We start from the raw sequence: 14,886 nt of genomic DNA, 5'->3' as shown, positions 1-14,886 counted from the left end.
CTACTTAAGAGTTCAAGAGACATCCAGCTACAAGAGGCATAGGGATGAAGACAGAGCACAAGAAAGAATGCAAACTTTTGCTGGTTCCTCCTTTAGAAGCCATGATTTCAAAGCCAAGCAGTTATTAATGCATATTGAAAACATCACAATCCTATTTATGTACAGAATGGTATGTCAGAAACACAGATGAGTCCTGTTTTATGGAGCCAACTGCTCTCTACCCAGGGCTTGGATTGGGGTGGCATCTCAGGATGTGGCATTTCTTGTCATCATAAAAACATATCTGAGACACATCATGCATCCAAAAATAAAGGAATATAATCTTCATGCCCAAGCTAGTTCAACTTCCAGAGCAGATACACACACTTGCATGAAACTATCTCTAAAGTCGCAGCTGTACGTGAGGGGGATAAACACTGGGTGAAACTCAGTCTTGGTCATTCCAGAGGCAGGACAGCTCAGCCTAAGTCACGACGGGAGAAATATGTGTAACGTTGCTGGATGACATATCCTTCATCTGGAGAAGATGCTTATACAAAGAAGCAAAAGAAAAGAAATTGATTATAAATTGTCTGGTGAATGTGTACCTTTCTCTACCCCAAACTTTTACAAACATTTTCTACTACTTTTAAGCAGTGGTGCACAGCTGAGCCAGACTGAACAAAAAGAAGACACAAATGAAACGTTTTCAATATTTTGAATGGATAACATAGTAGGCTCCTTTAATAAACACAAAAAGTGCAACCACGCAACTTCCAAGCCCAAATATCCGTAACCAGAAGGTAAATAACAACTTTTTGCAAACCGGCATTAGGAAATCACGCCCCGAGTCCGGCCGGCCTGATTCAGGACTCGTGAATGCGGAGCGCCGCGCTCCTGGCGAAGCCGAGAGGCAGCGGCCGGAGCCGGCCCGCTCCCAGCCCCGCTCCCAGCCCCGGTGCCCGGCCCCGGGCGAGGCGCGGCGGCTGCGGGGCGGTGCCGGCGCCGGGCCGGGCAGGGGAGGCGCGGCCCGGCCCGCCCGCACCTGCGCCCGCCCTCAGCGCTCCCCGCTCGCCCACCTGGCCGCGCTGGGCACAGCCGCCGCCGCCGCAGCAACATGTTACCCCGGGGAGCCTCGTCCATGCCGCCGCCTCCCAACCCCGCTCCCTACTTCCCGCCTCCGCGGGTCACGCTGCCCTCCGGCCTGGAGATCCTGCGCACCTTCTCGGGAGCCGTCATCTTCCTGGAGATCGTGAGTGCGAGGGGCCGGGTGGGAGCGGCCGCGGGCCTGCCCGTGTGCTCACCTGCCATTTTGTGAGCGGGGCAGGTGTGGGGCCGCGGCCGGGCCGGGGCTGGGCCGGGGCCGGGCCGGGGCTCTGCGGCTGCGGCCCCTCGGGCCGGGCTCCGCGGCCCCGCACACTGATGGGTTCGCGGGGCTGCTGGAGCTGCCGAGAGCTTTGAGCCGCGCTCTCCCCCCGGCCCAAAAAGACACCACGGAGAGTTATACCGGGCTGTGTCTGCGCGTGTTTCGCGTCCTCTACAGACTCCTACAAGTGTGTTCAATGTCATGTGTGTGTTAGACCTCGCTGGTGTACGCAGGGCTGAGGACCTTTGAGCTGAGGTTGGATATCACGCTCTGTAGTGCCACTGATTAGTGGGAGATAAAAACCAAAAAAGCTTGGTATAACTCATCTGACTTTATTAATTTAATTTTTGTCTTATGATCAGAGCAGAATACTGCTTGGGTCGCAGCCTGTAAGCTGTATCCCACCTCACAAGCTGTAAGATTGTACCTGAGCAAGGAACAAGTCGAAACTCGAAACACAGGTCCGGGCACTAAATCAGGCCCGGAGGCAGCAGGGACAAAAGGTTAATTCGGTTGGCCAACCAGTTGTGCATCTGACAGCCAGGCTGTAGTGGACAGGTGTCGTGTCAGGAAACAGCACAGCAGTGGCTGCTGAGATTAGCAGTCTCTCTAATACAGTTCTAAATGTATTTTTAAGGAACCCTGCAAGTTTGCACATTCAAAATACTGAAAACATTTCATGTGTCTCTGTTTTTTGTTTAACAGACACTTTCTGCTATCCCTTTTGCTTCCTCACTGCCCATCACTCTCTGGTCACCAAGTAACAGACTTGCACCTGCAGTCTTGTGAAACTAGAGAAAGTTTGGTTCTACACAGCTAAAAAGGGAACCCTAGAGAACAACTTGAACAGTAGTACATAAACCCATGGGAGCTTTGAACTGACATTAGCAATGCATCTTTACATATGTGCTGCTGCAGTGTAACGCCAGAGAGGAACCAGCTAATTTTATAGCAGGCATCTTTTGAAAGGTATCTCTTATCCAACCGTGATACAAAAGAGAGCTCTCTGAATCTGAAAATGTAACCTCTGACTTCCTGGTTTGTAAATCTGTAGAATTTAAACAGGAAAGCAGTAACTTGTGGTTGGAAATAGATTTTAGTTGACACTATTCAACAGGTTTGATTCAGAAGTTCAGAAAGATTCTGTAATAAACAAACATACTTGGAGTGAAGCATAATTGTCATCTATTTATCCTTTTTTATTAAGAGGCAGGATTTTCAGGAAGAAATAGTAGCATTCCTTAGGCCAAGAGTTGATTAAGGGAAGCCTTAGAGTACGTAAATTCTCCATCAGGCCATCCCTAGCACAGCATCCCTACACTCATTTGCTGTGAGGAGTCTGCTGAAATGAAAATTGGCACTGCTGAATTCTTCTTCAAGTTATGATGAGTCTGGAAATCTCTATATTTTTCTAGTCTTTACAGCATAGTTTACAACTCACCTTATTTTTATTGTAGTTTTTTCTTTTGCTTTAGTACTTTGTGTCCTCTTTTAGCTTAGTATTACAAATACATTGAAAAAATGAGTGTCTTTTTATGTCCTTTCTGTATCTCATCTGATTAGGACTACAAAGCAAAACAGTATGAGATTGAATCCAGAGTAGTAGAAGTACATCCTTTTTGTGCTAATTTGTGTATATATAGAGAGATGTGTGGTATGTGTGAACTGTGTTTTCACACTTCTTATATATTGCTCAAAATTACAGTGAGGGTAAAATTTTCAGCAGCAGCAGCACACAAGTCACCTGGGTTTGTAAATCCCATTTTCAAGACTATTTTAAGAGCATTTAGGAATTTCAGGGTAGCTTTGTCTTTTCACCACTTAGTGCCTATCATTTCTGAGAGGAGGACTTGGTCTCTCTGAGTACTTTTGAAGTGTTTCCTCTTGGTTCCTAAGAGTCATCCGATGACATGTAAAGTGTGATATCAGTTCTTAGGCAGAAAGGACTGAGTAAAAGTTATCCAGTTTATTCTCTGTATTCCTTTCCTTGCAGGTGTTTGGAACAATAGTCTGGATTTTGGTCGCCTCTACCCAGATTCCACTGCCACTGCTGCAGGGATGGGTGATGTTTGTGGCAGTGACAGCATGGTGCCTCTCCATTGTGTTCCTCTCTGTGTTCCTCTTTGGTTATGCAAATAGAATTGCTGTCAACTGGAACCAGGCGGTGAGATCTTTTCTTTATTTAAGCATTCCATTTGTTTTATAAACTGAAAACTATTTAATGAGAATTGTTGATCCTAAGTCTTAACGCTTGGCTTTCTGCTTCAGCACAGAGTTTTTCAAACAGGAATTCAAAACCAGGAAAAGAAAGAATAGGGTTACAAAGGTGGCAGAGGAAACTGTTTTATGATGGAGGCTGAAGGAGCTTTTGAAACTGTCTGAAGGAGTACACTTGTCCTCTCTGAGCACATAAAATGTATGAGCAGCAGGAAGAGGAATAACTTAACATTGCATGACAAGAAATTGGTTTAAATGGCCAGGAATTATTGTACACCGGAAATCAGAAAATACTTTCTGATTATTTGAGAAGTGGTAGTAACACCTTGTGAATAATGGGATATAGAAAGATATATCAAATATTATAAAGGAAAGGATGCATTTGTGAATATACTGTGTGATGTGGTTGTCTGAGATAGCACAGACTGGACTTCAGCACCCAGAAGGTCCCCTCCAGTTCCTAAGAAAGTCTACTGGTGACTTTTGGGTCAATTCTCAAAGCTAAGGTAGCAATGGTGAGTGGCTATTGGACCTTAGGTGGTAAAAGACATCATAACTTGCGCTATGATTTATCATAGCATCTTATTAGGAGACTTAATGTCTTCATCTTTCTTAGAGGGACCTTGGTGAGACTACAGACATAAGTATTCTTTGCTGAGATTTTGAAGACAGAGAATTTTGAGAATTTTGAAAACGAGCCTGAATCTTGCTGTAATTTATTGTCATGGTTTGTGCCAGTCGTTCTCAGACTATAACTTCCTCTTAAAAAAGGGAAGTTTTTTGTATTAGTTTTTGCCAACAACATGGATGCCTCAGGTTATTGACTGTTAATTTACATGCTCCTTTGTGACTGTTAATTGTGTTTTACTTTGAGTTTTTAATACTCAAGTAGTTAAGCATGAGATTATATCGCACTCTTATATTACTGGAAGTGAATAGTAAGAAGTGGCATAACTGTGATCGGAATTTTTAATTTTCAAAAAATATTCTTCCAAAAGGATTGCAACTTCTAAACCATTGAAGTATGTCTGCCTGTAACTGCTGATCAGCTTCACTTTGCTCCTGGGGAGCTTAGTTTTCCTATTGACATTTCCCTTGGTCATAGCTGGAATTGCATGCTTCAGTATGCAATTCCAATGTGGATATTTATCTGTTCAGGTAATTTATGGATAGGCCCTTAAAAGAAAAGTTCTTTAAAGCAAATCATAAAGCTTATGAGTTTGGAGCTCTGATAAATCAAAGCACATCAGTGCTAACAGACTGGATTCTATTAGAAAACAAACTGTAGCACTTTGATAGTGAATAAACATACATACAGCATCAGCTTTCCAGCACAATACAGGCAGTAATTAGGCTAATAATCAGTTACAATCACAGAGACCTTTACAGGGATTTATGCTGCAACATCCTCACGAATTATGATGCAACAAAGCCCTTGAGCATAACTAAAGTAAATTAATAGTGTCCTGGGTTTCATTGAAACTGTTTGCCAGTTTGCAGTCGTGCATCTATTTAAGAGTTGCTGGGTAAGGACAAAGCCTTAGACTGAAAATCCTATACAAATTTCAACTTATAACAATTGTGTGTGTGTTACGTATTGGCTACTTGTTGCTGGCAGTTTGTTGTAAAGTTAATTTTGTCCCTTGTATTTAATAATTTGCTGAAAAATTTTCTATATCAGGAAATGTATACATGACTTATATACAAACTACGTCTGTAACTTTAAAAAAAGCTGACAGAACTCGGTCAGAGGGAATGCAGAGGGAATAATTTTATCTCTAACTTGGCAGCTGAAACCCAGCCCCTTCCACCTGTCAACAAAAATAAGACACTTTACCACTATTTTCGGGTACCCAAATGTTTTGTAACTTGTTGACACTAAACTCTTTAGTTTGTGTCTGTGACAAGTTGGGGTTTTTTTACCTTCTGTTGCAAATAAATAATTAATTACTGGAAATAGTAAAACTATTTTTGTTACTATAAATGCAGTCCAGGATTTAGTAATACCTTACATTGTAAGTATATCTGCTTATACTAATAGAGATATTTTAAAAAATAAGATGGTACACACTGGAAAAAATGGACCCTATGGAGCTGCATTGCTCAGTACATCAGTGTATTAAACCAGATGGTATGACAAGTACTGCCCTTTACAGCCTGACTCATAGCTCACACTCATTTACAAAATTAGATGTGAACTAAATTATCATGCTGCTCTGATAGTGTTTTGCATGCACTTTGTTTGAGGTTTCAATGATTATACAAGTGTGGGAGTTAGGCACTATGATAACAATTACTAAAACCCAAAAAAAGGTCCCTCATAAGGTCTTAGGGATTTTGGTCACAGAAACCATAACCATGTAAATGTGAAACCTTACTGATGCTACAGAGCTTCACTATAATTGCTGCCAGGAGAAGGAAATTAGAGGGTTAGGCAGGAGAATGAAGGAGATGAAAGTCTCTCCTGAAAAATATCTCTCCTGTATGCAGTCCTTCCTGATCTGAGTGGAATGGGGAACTGTAGTAGCAGCTTATATCATTACTAATCAAAACTGACTAGGGTGTGCTTGAAGTAGCTTTAGCTGCAATCAAATACAGAACAAGTAATGAGTTTGAAAAGAAGATTCTTTCAATGAAAAGGAAATCTCCCATCTCTGGAGAAAATGCTTTTCTCTGGACAGGGTAGTGCAGCACATTCTCCCTGCTCTCAGGCAGGCAGCAGGTGAGGATGTCTCACAGTAATTTCTAGTGCAGAAGAGTGCTGTCTGCTGGACACACACAAGATGTCCTGGCTTCTCACTCCAGGCATACTGATAGTCTATTGCACTCAAGTGAAGCTAAAGTTCATCAAGAACTCATTAGTACTGGAGTTAGACTGCATATCACATGTATCATAAAGCATACATATACTTGCATATATTTTAAATATTGTCTCTGTGGCTTTTTCAGACCTTCACAGGTATAGGCACAAAGTATATGTTGTATGGATCAAAAATTGAGTGCAGTGCAAATGTCAGCTTTTCAGACTGAATAACAGAAGGAGATGTTGGAGGAATACTTTAGACATTTTAAACTGTACTGGAACATGCCTTACATCTTGCTGCTGGAACACTGGGCTCTGAACTAGGGCCTGCAAAGGCACCAGACCTTTTTTATGTGTGTCAGTAATGAAACCCAGAAATGGAAGTTAGGTGTTTAAACCTTACATTCAGTTAGCATTCATCACAGAGGAGGGAGTTTCCTGGAGAAGGCCAGGAGAGAAGCATATTTAAAGTAAATCCTAAAACCTGTCTGCACAAGTCTTAGACATTTTATTCCACAATATCACAAAGAACTGTCAGGTTGCTTACTATTGGGTAGAGCCAAGTCAGGGAGAGTTGTGGAAATACCTCAATTCTTGAATTTCATTGTATTGGGACATTGGACATTTTAATTGTGTTAAAGCTGAGTTGTTTCTGGGCATTTAGAGAAGCAAAATTTAAGCATGGAAGGAAGATCTTTGAAGCTTTGATTATAGCTGAGAAGGGTCTTATGGGATTGCAAAACTGTGTATTGTACTGCTTGAATTGTGACCAATTTGGCCTGTGTATGTCTTGTTTTTTATCTGTCTGAAGGGAGATTTCTGTAAACTCCACAAACTTTAAGGTGGTCTAAAATGTCAGCATGTGTATATAAAGATGAGCAGGTGCCTCTTAATTTGAAAGAATATAAGATTTGGGGAGAGGGAGAGCCCTTTATCACTAATAATGTTAGTGAGTTGCTTATAATTACAAGAAGCTGTGAAAACATGTCCAGGTTAACACTGCTTATCTCAAGTTAGTGTTATCAGTTCTTGTTTCATGTTTCAGTGTTTTCATTTGTATTGAGATGAGAAGAATTAGACATGTATTGGAGCTCAGACTGATTCTGTTATTTGCTTTTTAGGATTTTATTTTCCATGGGGCTACTTTTGTCTTTTATTTTGGAGCATTCCTACTGCAAGCAGCAACGACATCTCTGCATTACCTTCCCCGCAAATTCAACTCCACCACACAAGAGACGATTCTGAGTGGCCGTGAATATAACATAAGCATAGCAGCCTCGGTATGTGTTCTGTGTGTTTGTACCAGGGGAGCACAGGTCTGTAGCAAGCACTTGTAGCCAGCCATTCAGCTTGGGAATTTAACAGCAAACTGGAATTGAAAGAGGAGCTGTGAGAGAAAGAGTTGCCTTTGACAGCAGCAAGTAGTGTCTAACAAGAAATATGCAAAAATATTGGTATAAGCTAATGGTTATGGATAGCTGCTTACTCTTCAGTATAGTGTAGGGTTCATACTCTTCACTGTAGTGTTTTAAATATATGATCACTACAGCTTATAATTTTTAGACAAGGTATTTTGTAAAAACAGGTTTGGTTATTAAAAGAAAAAGAACAACTGAGCCTTTATCAGAGGATCAGGTATGAAATTTACACCTGTGCTCAAAATTGCTTTTTTTATACCATTTAGATGGTGCTGACCATGCCATGGAGATAAAAAAAAATGGACTAGATCTTTGTGAATCTCCCATATGTGCCTACTACATCAGGGTCCTGGTGTCTCTTACTGCAATCATTAGAGAGCTTTTCTTGGTAGCCTAAGCCCAGAATACATTTTTCTTACTGTAGTTGCATCATCACTGAATCAATGTGTTTAGTGATGTGGGTGTCCATAGCTGAATCAGAAAATATATCAGGATTTAGTTTTATCCTGGCTGGACTCTTCAGGGATGAGTAGAGGTGTGTCAGGCTTAACTTACAGAACTGAAACCACTGCTCTTAATTTTTTATCCAGAGACTTTCATACCAGGGAACTGTATATATTTATTAAGCTTCTAAACCCTCTGTGGTTATCTCTTGTCCTTAAAACTGTGCACCATAACTTTAGCACAGTAAGCACTTTGAGTTCATCTTTAGATAAAAACAGATGAACTGAAGGTGTAAGGTTCACACTCTCTGCAAGAGCAGAATAGAAAGGGAAAGCCTTTAGCTTTGGCAAGGCAGGCCCTGAGGAGGTGAAATGGGTGTGTCAGTGTCCCAATGTCAGAGTTCCTCACGTCACCCCCCTGCCTGTAACACATCTGGTCCCTGGGTGACCATGTGGCACAAGGACAGCAGTGGTGTTCCAGCTGTGCCTAAGCTAAGGGAGGATCTTTATACTAAGCAAGTATCTTAAATTCTACCCCTAAGTGTACCTCTTCAGTCCTAGTTTAGTGTGTTCAGATCCCACTGAATATATGGTTTCTGCACTCATTTTGTCTGACAGAATACTGGGCACTCCAAGAAACCATTCCCTGCTTCCATACTAATTTTTTTAAGGGAGAATTCAGTTGTTCAAGCCCTTCAAATCCCTGTCAAGATAGAGGAGGAGAAGATTCTTTTGTAACTTGCCTCAGTATCTTAATTAAGAATAGCTGGAAAACAGTGAATGAGATAAATGTAGTCTTTGCATTTTTTGCAGAAGTCAATATTTAGGAAGTCAAAACATACAGAAAAAGATTTTGAATCTTTGAAATATTTAATTAAAACAGTGTTGTCAGCCACATGACAAATAGAAAAAAGATTGCTAACATTCTGTCTTTTTAAGTTGACATTTATATACCGTGCATAGAAATACATATATGTTCATTTTAACAGGATATGGTTCTATGGTGTCGCATTTATTCAAAACTTTAGTTAGTCAAATTAACACTTGTATGTAAAGGATGATTGAATTGGTATATTAAAAGAAACAGAATTCATTGTTATCACTGGACAATATGAGAAATGTTTTCTCAGAAATTTGGTTTCTCATATCTTCTGTTGAGTGTACATTACATATTCACTTTCAATGTGGCATGACCTTCAGTTCAAATCTGTCCAGTTCAGTTCTGGAGCAGGAGCAACTTCCCTGGCACTGCCTAGGAAGTTGTTCTAATGGCTGGGTATCTGGTCAAGGAGGCCAGATAGGAGTTGTTTCTGGTTTTGTGCTAGTAAAAGAGTTCTGCTCCTTAGAGGGATTTCTGCTTTGATGTTTGCTGGGGTAAAAGCATTCAGTTGGAAACATCTGAGATTGATGTTTGATCAGCCTAGATAAGAGAACTGAAATACACAGTGTACGTGCACATAATTGCTTTCACCATAACTTATGCAGAAATCACGTTTTTTATTCTATTTCTAAATGTCTGCTCAAGCAAGTGAAAAGTAGTAACATGAGGTAGTAGTAAAATGGGATTTTTACAAAGAAGTTCCTGAGAAGACTTCAGAGGATCCCAAACCTATCCTACCAAATTAAGCATTTTGATTGGGGGAGGTACCTTTTGAATCACTTGTGTTCCTGTATTACTTTAGAATATAAAAATATTGTAGAACAATGTGTGATTGATTTTTTCTTTTTTTTTTTTTTTTTCTCTGCTCCTCCTCTAGATTTTTGCCTTTGCAACAGCTATTTGTTATGGTTGCAGCACAGCCCTGGCATTAAGGAGATGGAGGCTAAATAATAGCTGAAGAGTGGTTAATGCCCACATGTTCCACTTCAGATCAAATTAAGTGCTACTTGTCTGTTTTACTGAAATTTAATTCTAAAAAGACTTTTTTTTTCCTGCTTAAAATCTGATTTAAATGCAAGTAACCCCTAATCAGGATTTCTTCAACGAAAAAAAAAGTTTCCATCTCTTCCCTTTCTGATAATTACTTTTACTGTGTACTCATTGTAAGGTATTAGAGAGTTTAGGGACAAAGAGACATGTCATTAGCAGACAACAGAACTCCAGTGCTACACCAGAAGAGGAAGAAATGGAAACCAAGCCAAGATGTTAACTGCACCGGCAGCTGAAAAGCTGCCCCCTTGTTAATTAAGCCCTGGGATTAAGCGCTTCGTTACCGTGCACTCCACACAGGCAGAGCCTTGGGGCTCCTGGTAGAGCCATGGGTGTTCTGTGTGCTGCCCTTTGCATGATCAGAGCCCAAGCTGACTCTGAAATTCCAACTCAGTATATATATGTTATTAACTTTGATGTACAGAGAAAATATTTTTAAAAACCATCCAGTGAAATCTTTTTATATTCTCTTATAGCTGTGTCTGGTTAGGGTCACCTGAGCCTTAAAGCTTACTGTGTTCCATGCTAGATGAAAACTGGGACTTCCAATCAGTTGTTTATTAGTTTTAGGAATTCAGCTTAATCAGATCTATTTATACTACAAAACAAAACAGTGCATTTGTGTTGTGTGTGTATATACATGGTGTATTTTTGTTTAACAGGAATTTTTGCACTGTTTAACTTTGTCGGAGTACAGCTTTGTTCTTGCTACTTCAAGTGCTGCATTTAGGTATTATGTGAGTCAGTATCATTTGAATGGAATGTTACCAAATAGTGAATAATGTCTGACCTCAGTTCTTGCAGTGTGTTATTTGTTGCATTCTAAAGCTGCAGTGTTGTAAAGGTGTTCTCGTTTGGACAGATGCCTGTACAACGTCTTGCTGAAAGCAGTGGGATGCAAAGCGGTCCACCCACTGTGGAGTTTGCTTTTCGCACAAATGATGTTTAATTGAGCCTCTCTTGAATATCCTGGTGTGTGATGACATGCAATATTAAATACAGAAAAGTGATTTAGCAAAACTAAACTATAGCATTGTGCTCTGCTCCCTGACACTCATGTTGTTTTGCACATGGTGAAACTTTTTGTTATTTTGCTAGTAAATAATTTTTGCTTTTGTGAATAGTGCCAAAAAGATAAGCTGGGACAATAAAGGCTCCCTGTCATTTGTAAAGCATCTTGTTCACTACATCTTGCCAGTGCACCTGATTATTCTGCAGAGACCAGCAGTGGTTGCATATGGGAAGACAGGATTTCCTTCATTCCCAGGCCTACTCACTCTCTTTGAGCCAGCAAGGGTGTCTGCCAGGGAGGCTACTTTCTCAGACTTGTCAGGTACAAGGATCTCTGGGGGGCAGCCACTCTCAGCAGTGCCCTGCTGATCCAGGGCAGGTTCTTGTGGGTGGCACTGCAGTGAGTGGCACCCTTCTGACTATGGGACCACTTGGTCATCCTGAATTACTACAATGGGATGTTGTCATTTATCTGTTTTCTAAGATTTTGTACTCTGCCTGATTTTTTTCCCCCAATTCTGTCATTGCATTGAAAATTTTTGTGAACATTTTATCTAGAGTCATATACTTTTAAAAATATTTTGTGTTGTACAAAATACATTTACACTGGAGTATATGGATGAAAGTGTATAACAAAGACTTATGCTAAGCAGCATTAAAGATACTTAATATATTTATGGCAGTAGTCTGGTTATTAATTTTGTCTTTGGAAAGTATCAAAAAAACTACCTTGGTACTTTGACTCACCTGATGCATACAAAATTGAGGCTAAGATTTCATGAGAAGGCACAGTTTCATTGGGGTGGTTTCACATACACTTTATTTGTGTCACAGCTACATTGCCATGTGACGCTGTGTGGATATTGGTGCGAAGAGTAAAGTCAACATTTCAACATTTCAACAGTGTTTCAGACAGATGCTGATCCTCCCTTTGGTTTCTCCTGTGCCCTGCACCCTCTCTGTGCCCTGCACACCACAGACTGTGCATGTCACAGCTGCAGTCTCTGCAGCCAGCTGAGATCATGGAGGGCAGATCTTAAATGTTTTGCATATTTAAACCTACAGGGTATGAATCCTTCACATGGAGTCAATTAAAGAGCTGTCCAAGCTTGGTTGGCATTTATATCCAACTTCCAAGTTCAAACCTGAGGTGTAAAACCCTTGATTGGTGAGTGCTGTTCAAGCCTCTTAATCTACTTGTGGAAGCCCAGATAGCAGAGTGTGGTTAGTGTAGCATGGGAAATGTTTGCATAGTGAGGAAAGACTGAACTTTCCCTCTTAAGTATCAAAGACAAACAAAGGACAGAGAAGAGATAAAGGTAAAAACTACAGTAATGAAGAACAGCTTTCACAGCTAAAATGGACTGAAAGAATAGAATTTTTGTGTTAGAAAGGACAGAGTTTTGCTGTACTTTGAGAAAGATCTATGAACAGTCAAACTGGAATAAGCAGTTCTTTCAAAAAGAAAAAGAAAAAAGTCAGTAGTTAATTTTTTATTGCTTTATACTGGGAGCTAAAAAGTAGGTGTGACTTAGGAATGGTATGTGCGTGCTGGATGTGTGCAAATACTGATATGGGTGTAATATGTAATCCTTGTGATAGGTATTCCAGGGAAAATGTGCAAGCTGGTTCTAAAAAATCTTTCTTCCATGTAAGGAAATTCCTCCAAGCCTATGACCTTCAAGGATGCAAGCTTAGACTTCATCAAAGAATGGAAGGCATGTGTGGGGGAGAGAGGGAGATTATTTATCTCAGTTCATTTAAGGTGAAAGGAACAAGACCCCTGATGCCTGTGTTTTCATCGAACATCTCTTTTTGATGTGAAGCTGCAGTGCAGCACTATCTAAGGTACCATGCAGGTCCCTATTCTTAGGAAATATTTCATGGTGTTTTGGATAGCACTGTGTGGTAGCTGCTGGTAAATAAGGAGAAGGAGCCTCAAAGCAGACTTTCCTTCAAAGGGTGCAGAGATAAGCAACAGTTATTGCAGTTACTCTCTTTCTAAAGAGAAGTGAAAGTGCACATGTTAGAAAGCTAAAATTTTGTTAGAATTTTGGCAGAAAATATGCACAGCATGGGCCTCACTGAAGTCCTGACTCTGCTTCTGCCTTGCTAGATGTCTGGAAATAATCCAGAGTGGCACAGGTCCTGCAGGATTATTGATCTGCATGGATTCAGTCTGTTCAGATTCTCATGCTTTCTGTGGCTGCATATATTGGTTGTAATTCCTGATGTGAGTAAAGCTGTGCTACTGGGAAGTGTTTCCTTAAAACACAGCTGTAAAGCACAGCTTTTAAAAGATAGTGGCAGAACCAGTGACTACACAAACCTGTGCCCTTCATAAAAATTAAAGAAAAACCACTGGATAATCACTAGACCTGTGTTGTCTCTTTCACTTCCAAAACCAGATAACAATGCTGACTCAAACAACTTCCTCTGATTGTTGTAGATTTGCATTTGCTTTATAACTTTAAAGAATTTTGACATTTATAATTTCACCCTCTGAATTTCAAAAACTAAGAGAGCTTAAAACTCTAAAAACTTGTTTGTTCCATTTTTATCTAGACACTGTGAAATTGGTCTTTGAACAAAAGCATCCTGATGCATGTCGTGCTCCTCTGCCAGGCTGCCCAAGTTGCACAGAAAGGTTTCCCAGGTTTTTGTCCAAAGATAACAGTGAACCATTAGTTCTCAGACTGAGATGCAAATAGAACATTGCTCTTTCCAGTCTTACAAAAATAAAAACTTGAAAGTGAGAGCATGTTGTCTTTCTTTCTTAGCTGTATTTGTACAATTGGTCATGACACAGTAGTCTTTGTTGAGACATAAAGAAAACCAGAAAGAAAAAAAAAAAAAAAAAAAAAAAAAAGAGGAAAAAGCAAGTCTTATGTACTAAAACTAGTAAACAGAAATGGAAAGTATTTAATTATTTTTTTTTACAAAGCTGAATTTAGCATGATTGTTCTCTTTTCTCCCACCTTTTTTTGCTCAAGTTTGGTGTTTATCTAAACACCCTTATAACCTGACCTGCTCAGAATTTACCATATTTATCCTCAAGCTGCTCCTGTAAGGAAGAAAAGTGCTGTTCCCATTTCTCAGGTGGAAACCTGGACGCAGAGACACTGAAGAGCAACTTGCTTGGCCTTTCTCAGGAGATCTGTGGAGCAGGAAGAGGAAACTTGGTTCTCAAGGGAGAGTTTCTTGGTGCCTTGCCCAGCAGCCTCTACTGGTGCCCACTGTGGGCTGGAAGGAAGCGCGGTGGCGTGGGTTTTGTGTGACCTGACCTCACTCCTGTCTCTGTCATGGTGGTGTTATTCTGGCAAAACATTAAGATAAAAGGTACAATGACTGTTTGTGGAGGATTATGAGTCAAAGGGAGGTTTAAAATGCCTAATCAGCATTCCTAGATCAAATATCATAGTTTCCAGATGTTGTAACAAATTTTGGTTATCCAATTTTAAATAGACATGGAATTCCTCTTTGAGGTGTTGATCTACTCTCTGCATATTAAGAGAGGATAAAGGTCCTCAGGAATCTGTAGGTTTCTGATGCTTCCTGCTATATGATATGTTTAAGCCTTAAATTCTTGGTACTATTAGAACACTACCTGCCTTGAGCCTGCCAGGACACAGCACCCTTCAGTTCAGAAACCTGAGCTAGGTTTTGGCAGCTAACCTGTCACGTTACCTTTCAGGGGAACACAGTGATCAAACTGGGTT

The 14,886-nt window shown here is 40.5% G+C and overlaps 1 protein-coding gene across 1 annotated transcript; it reads left to right on the top strand.

Moving 5' to 3' along the window:
• Nucleotides 1-1,038: 1,038 nt before the first annotated feature.
• MAL2 (mal, T cell differentiation protein 2) lies at nucleotides 1,039-11,840 on the top strand. The gene is made up of 4 exons (XM_058023891.1): nucleotides 1,039-1,231; nucleotides 3,339-3,509; nucleotides 7,487-7,645; nucleotides 9,984-11,840. The coding sequence occupies exons 1-4, from the start codon at nucleotides 1,097-1,099 to the stop codon at nucleotides 10,062-10,064; spliced, it is 546 nt and encodes a 181-aa protein (XP_057879874.1). The 5' UTR covers nucleotides 1,039-1,096; the 3' UTR covers nucleotides 10,065-11,840.
• Nucleotides 11,841-14,886: the final 3,046 nt, after the last annotated feature.

Source organism: Melospiza georgiana, chromosome 1 (genome assembly GCF_028018845.1).
Source record: "Melospiza georgiana isolate bMelGeo1 chromosome 1, bMelGeo1.pri, whole genome shotgun sequence".
NCBI classification, from domain to species: Eukaryota; Metazoa; Chordata; class Aves; order Passeriformes; family Passerellidae; genus Melospiza; species Melospiza georgiana.
This window is presented reverse-complemented; position numbering and strand designations above follow the sequence as displayed.

Excerpts from the sequence above, each read along its gene's own strand:
- MAL2 (XM_058023891.1), top strand. The coding sequence starts at position 1,097 with ATGTTACCCCGGGGAGCCTCGTCCATGCCGCCGCCTCCCAACCCCGCT. Across the intron at positions 1,232-3,338 it reads CCGTCATCTTCCTGGAGATC|GTGTTTGGAACAATAGTCTG; the intron begins GTGAGTGCGAGG and ends CTTTCCTTGCAG. Across the intron at positions 3,510-7,486 it reads CTGTCAACTGGAACCAGGCG|GATTTTATTTTCCATGGGGC; the intron begins GTGAGATCTTTT and ends TTTGCTTTTTAG.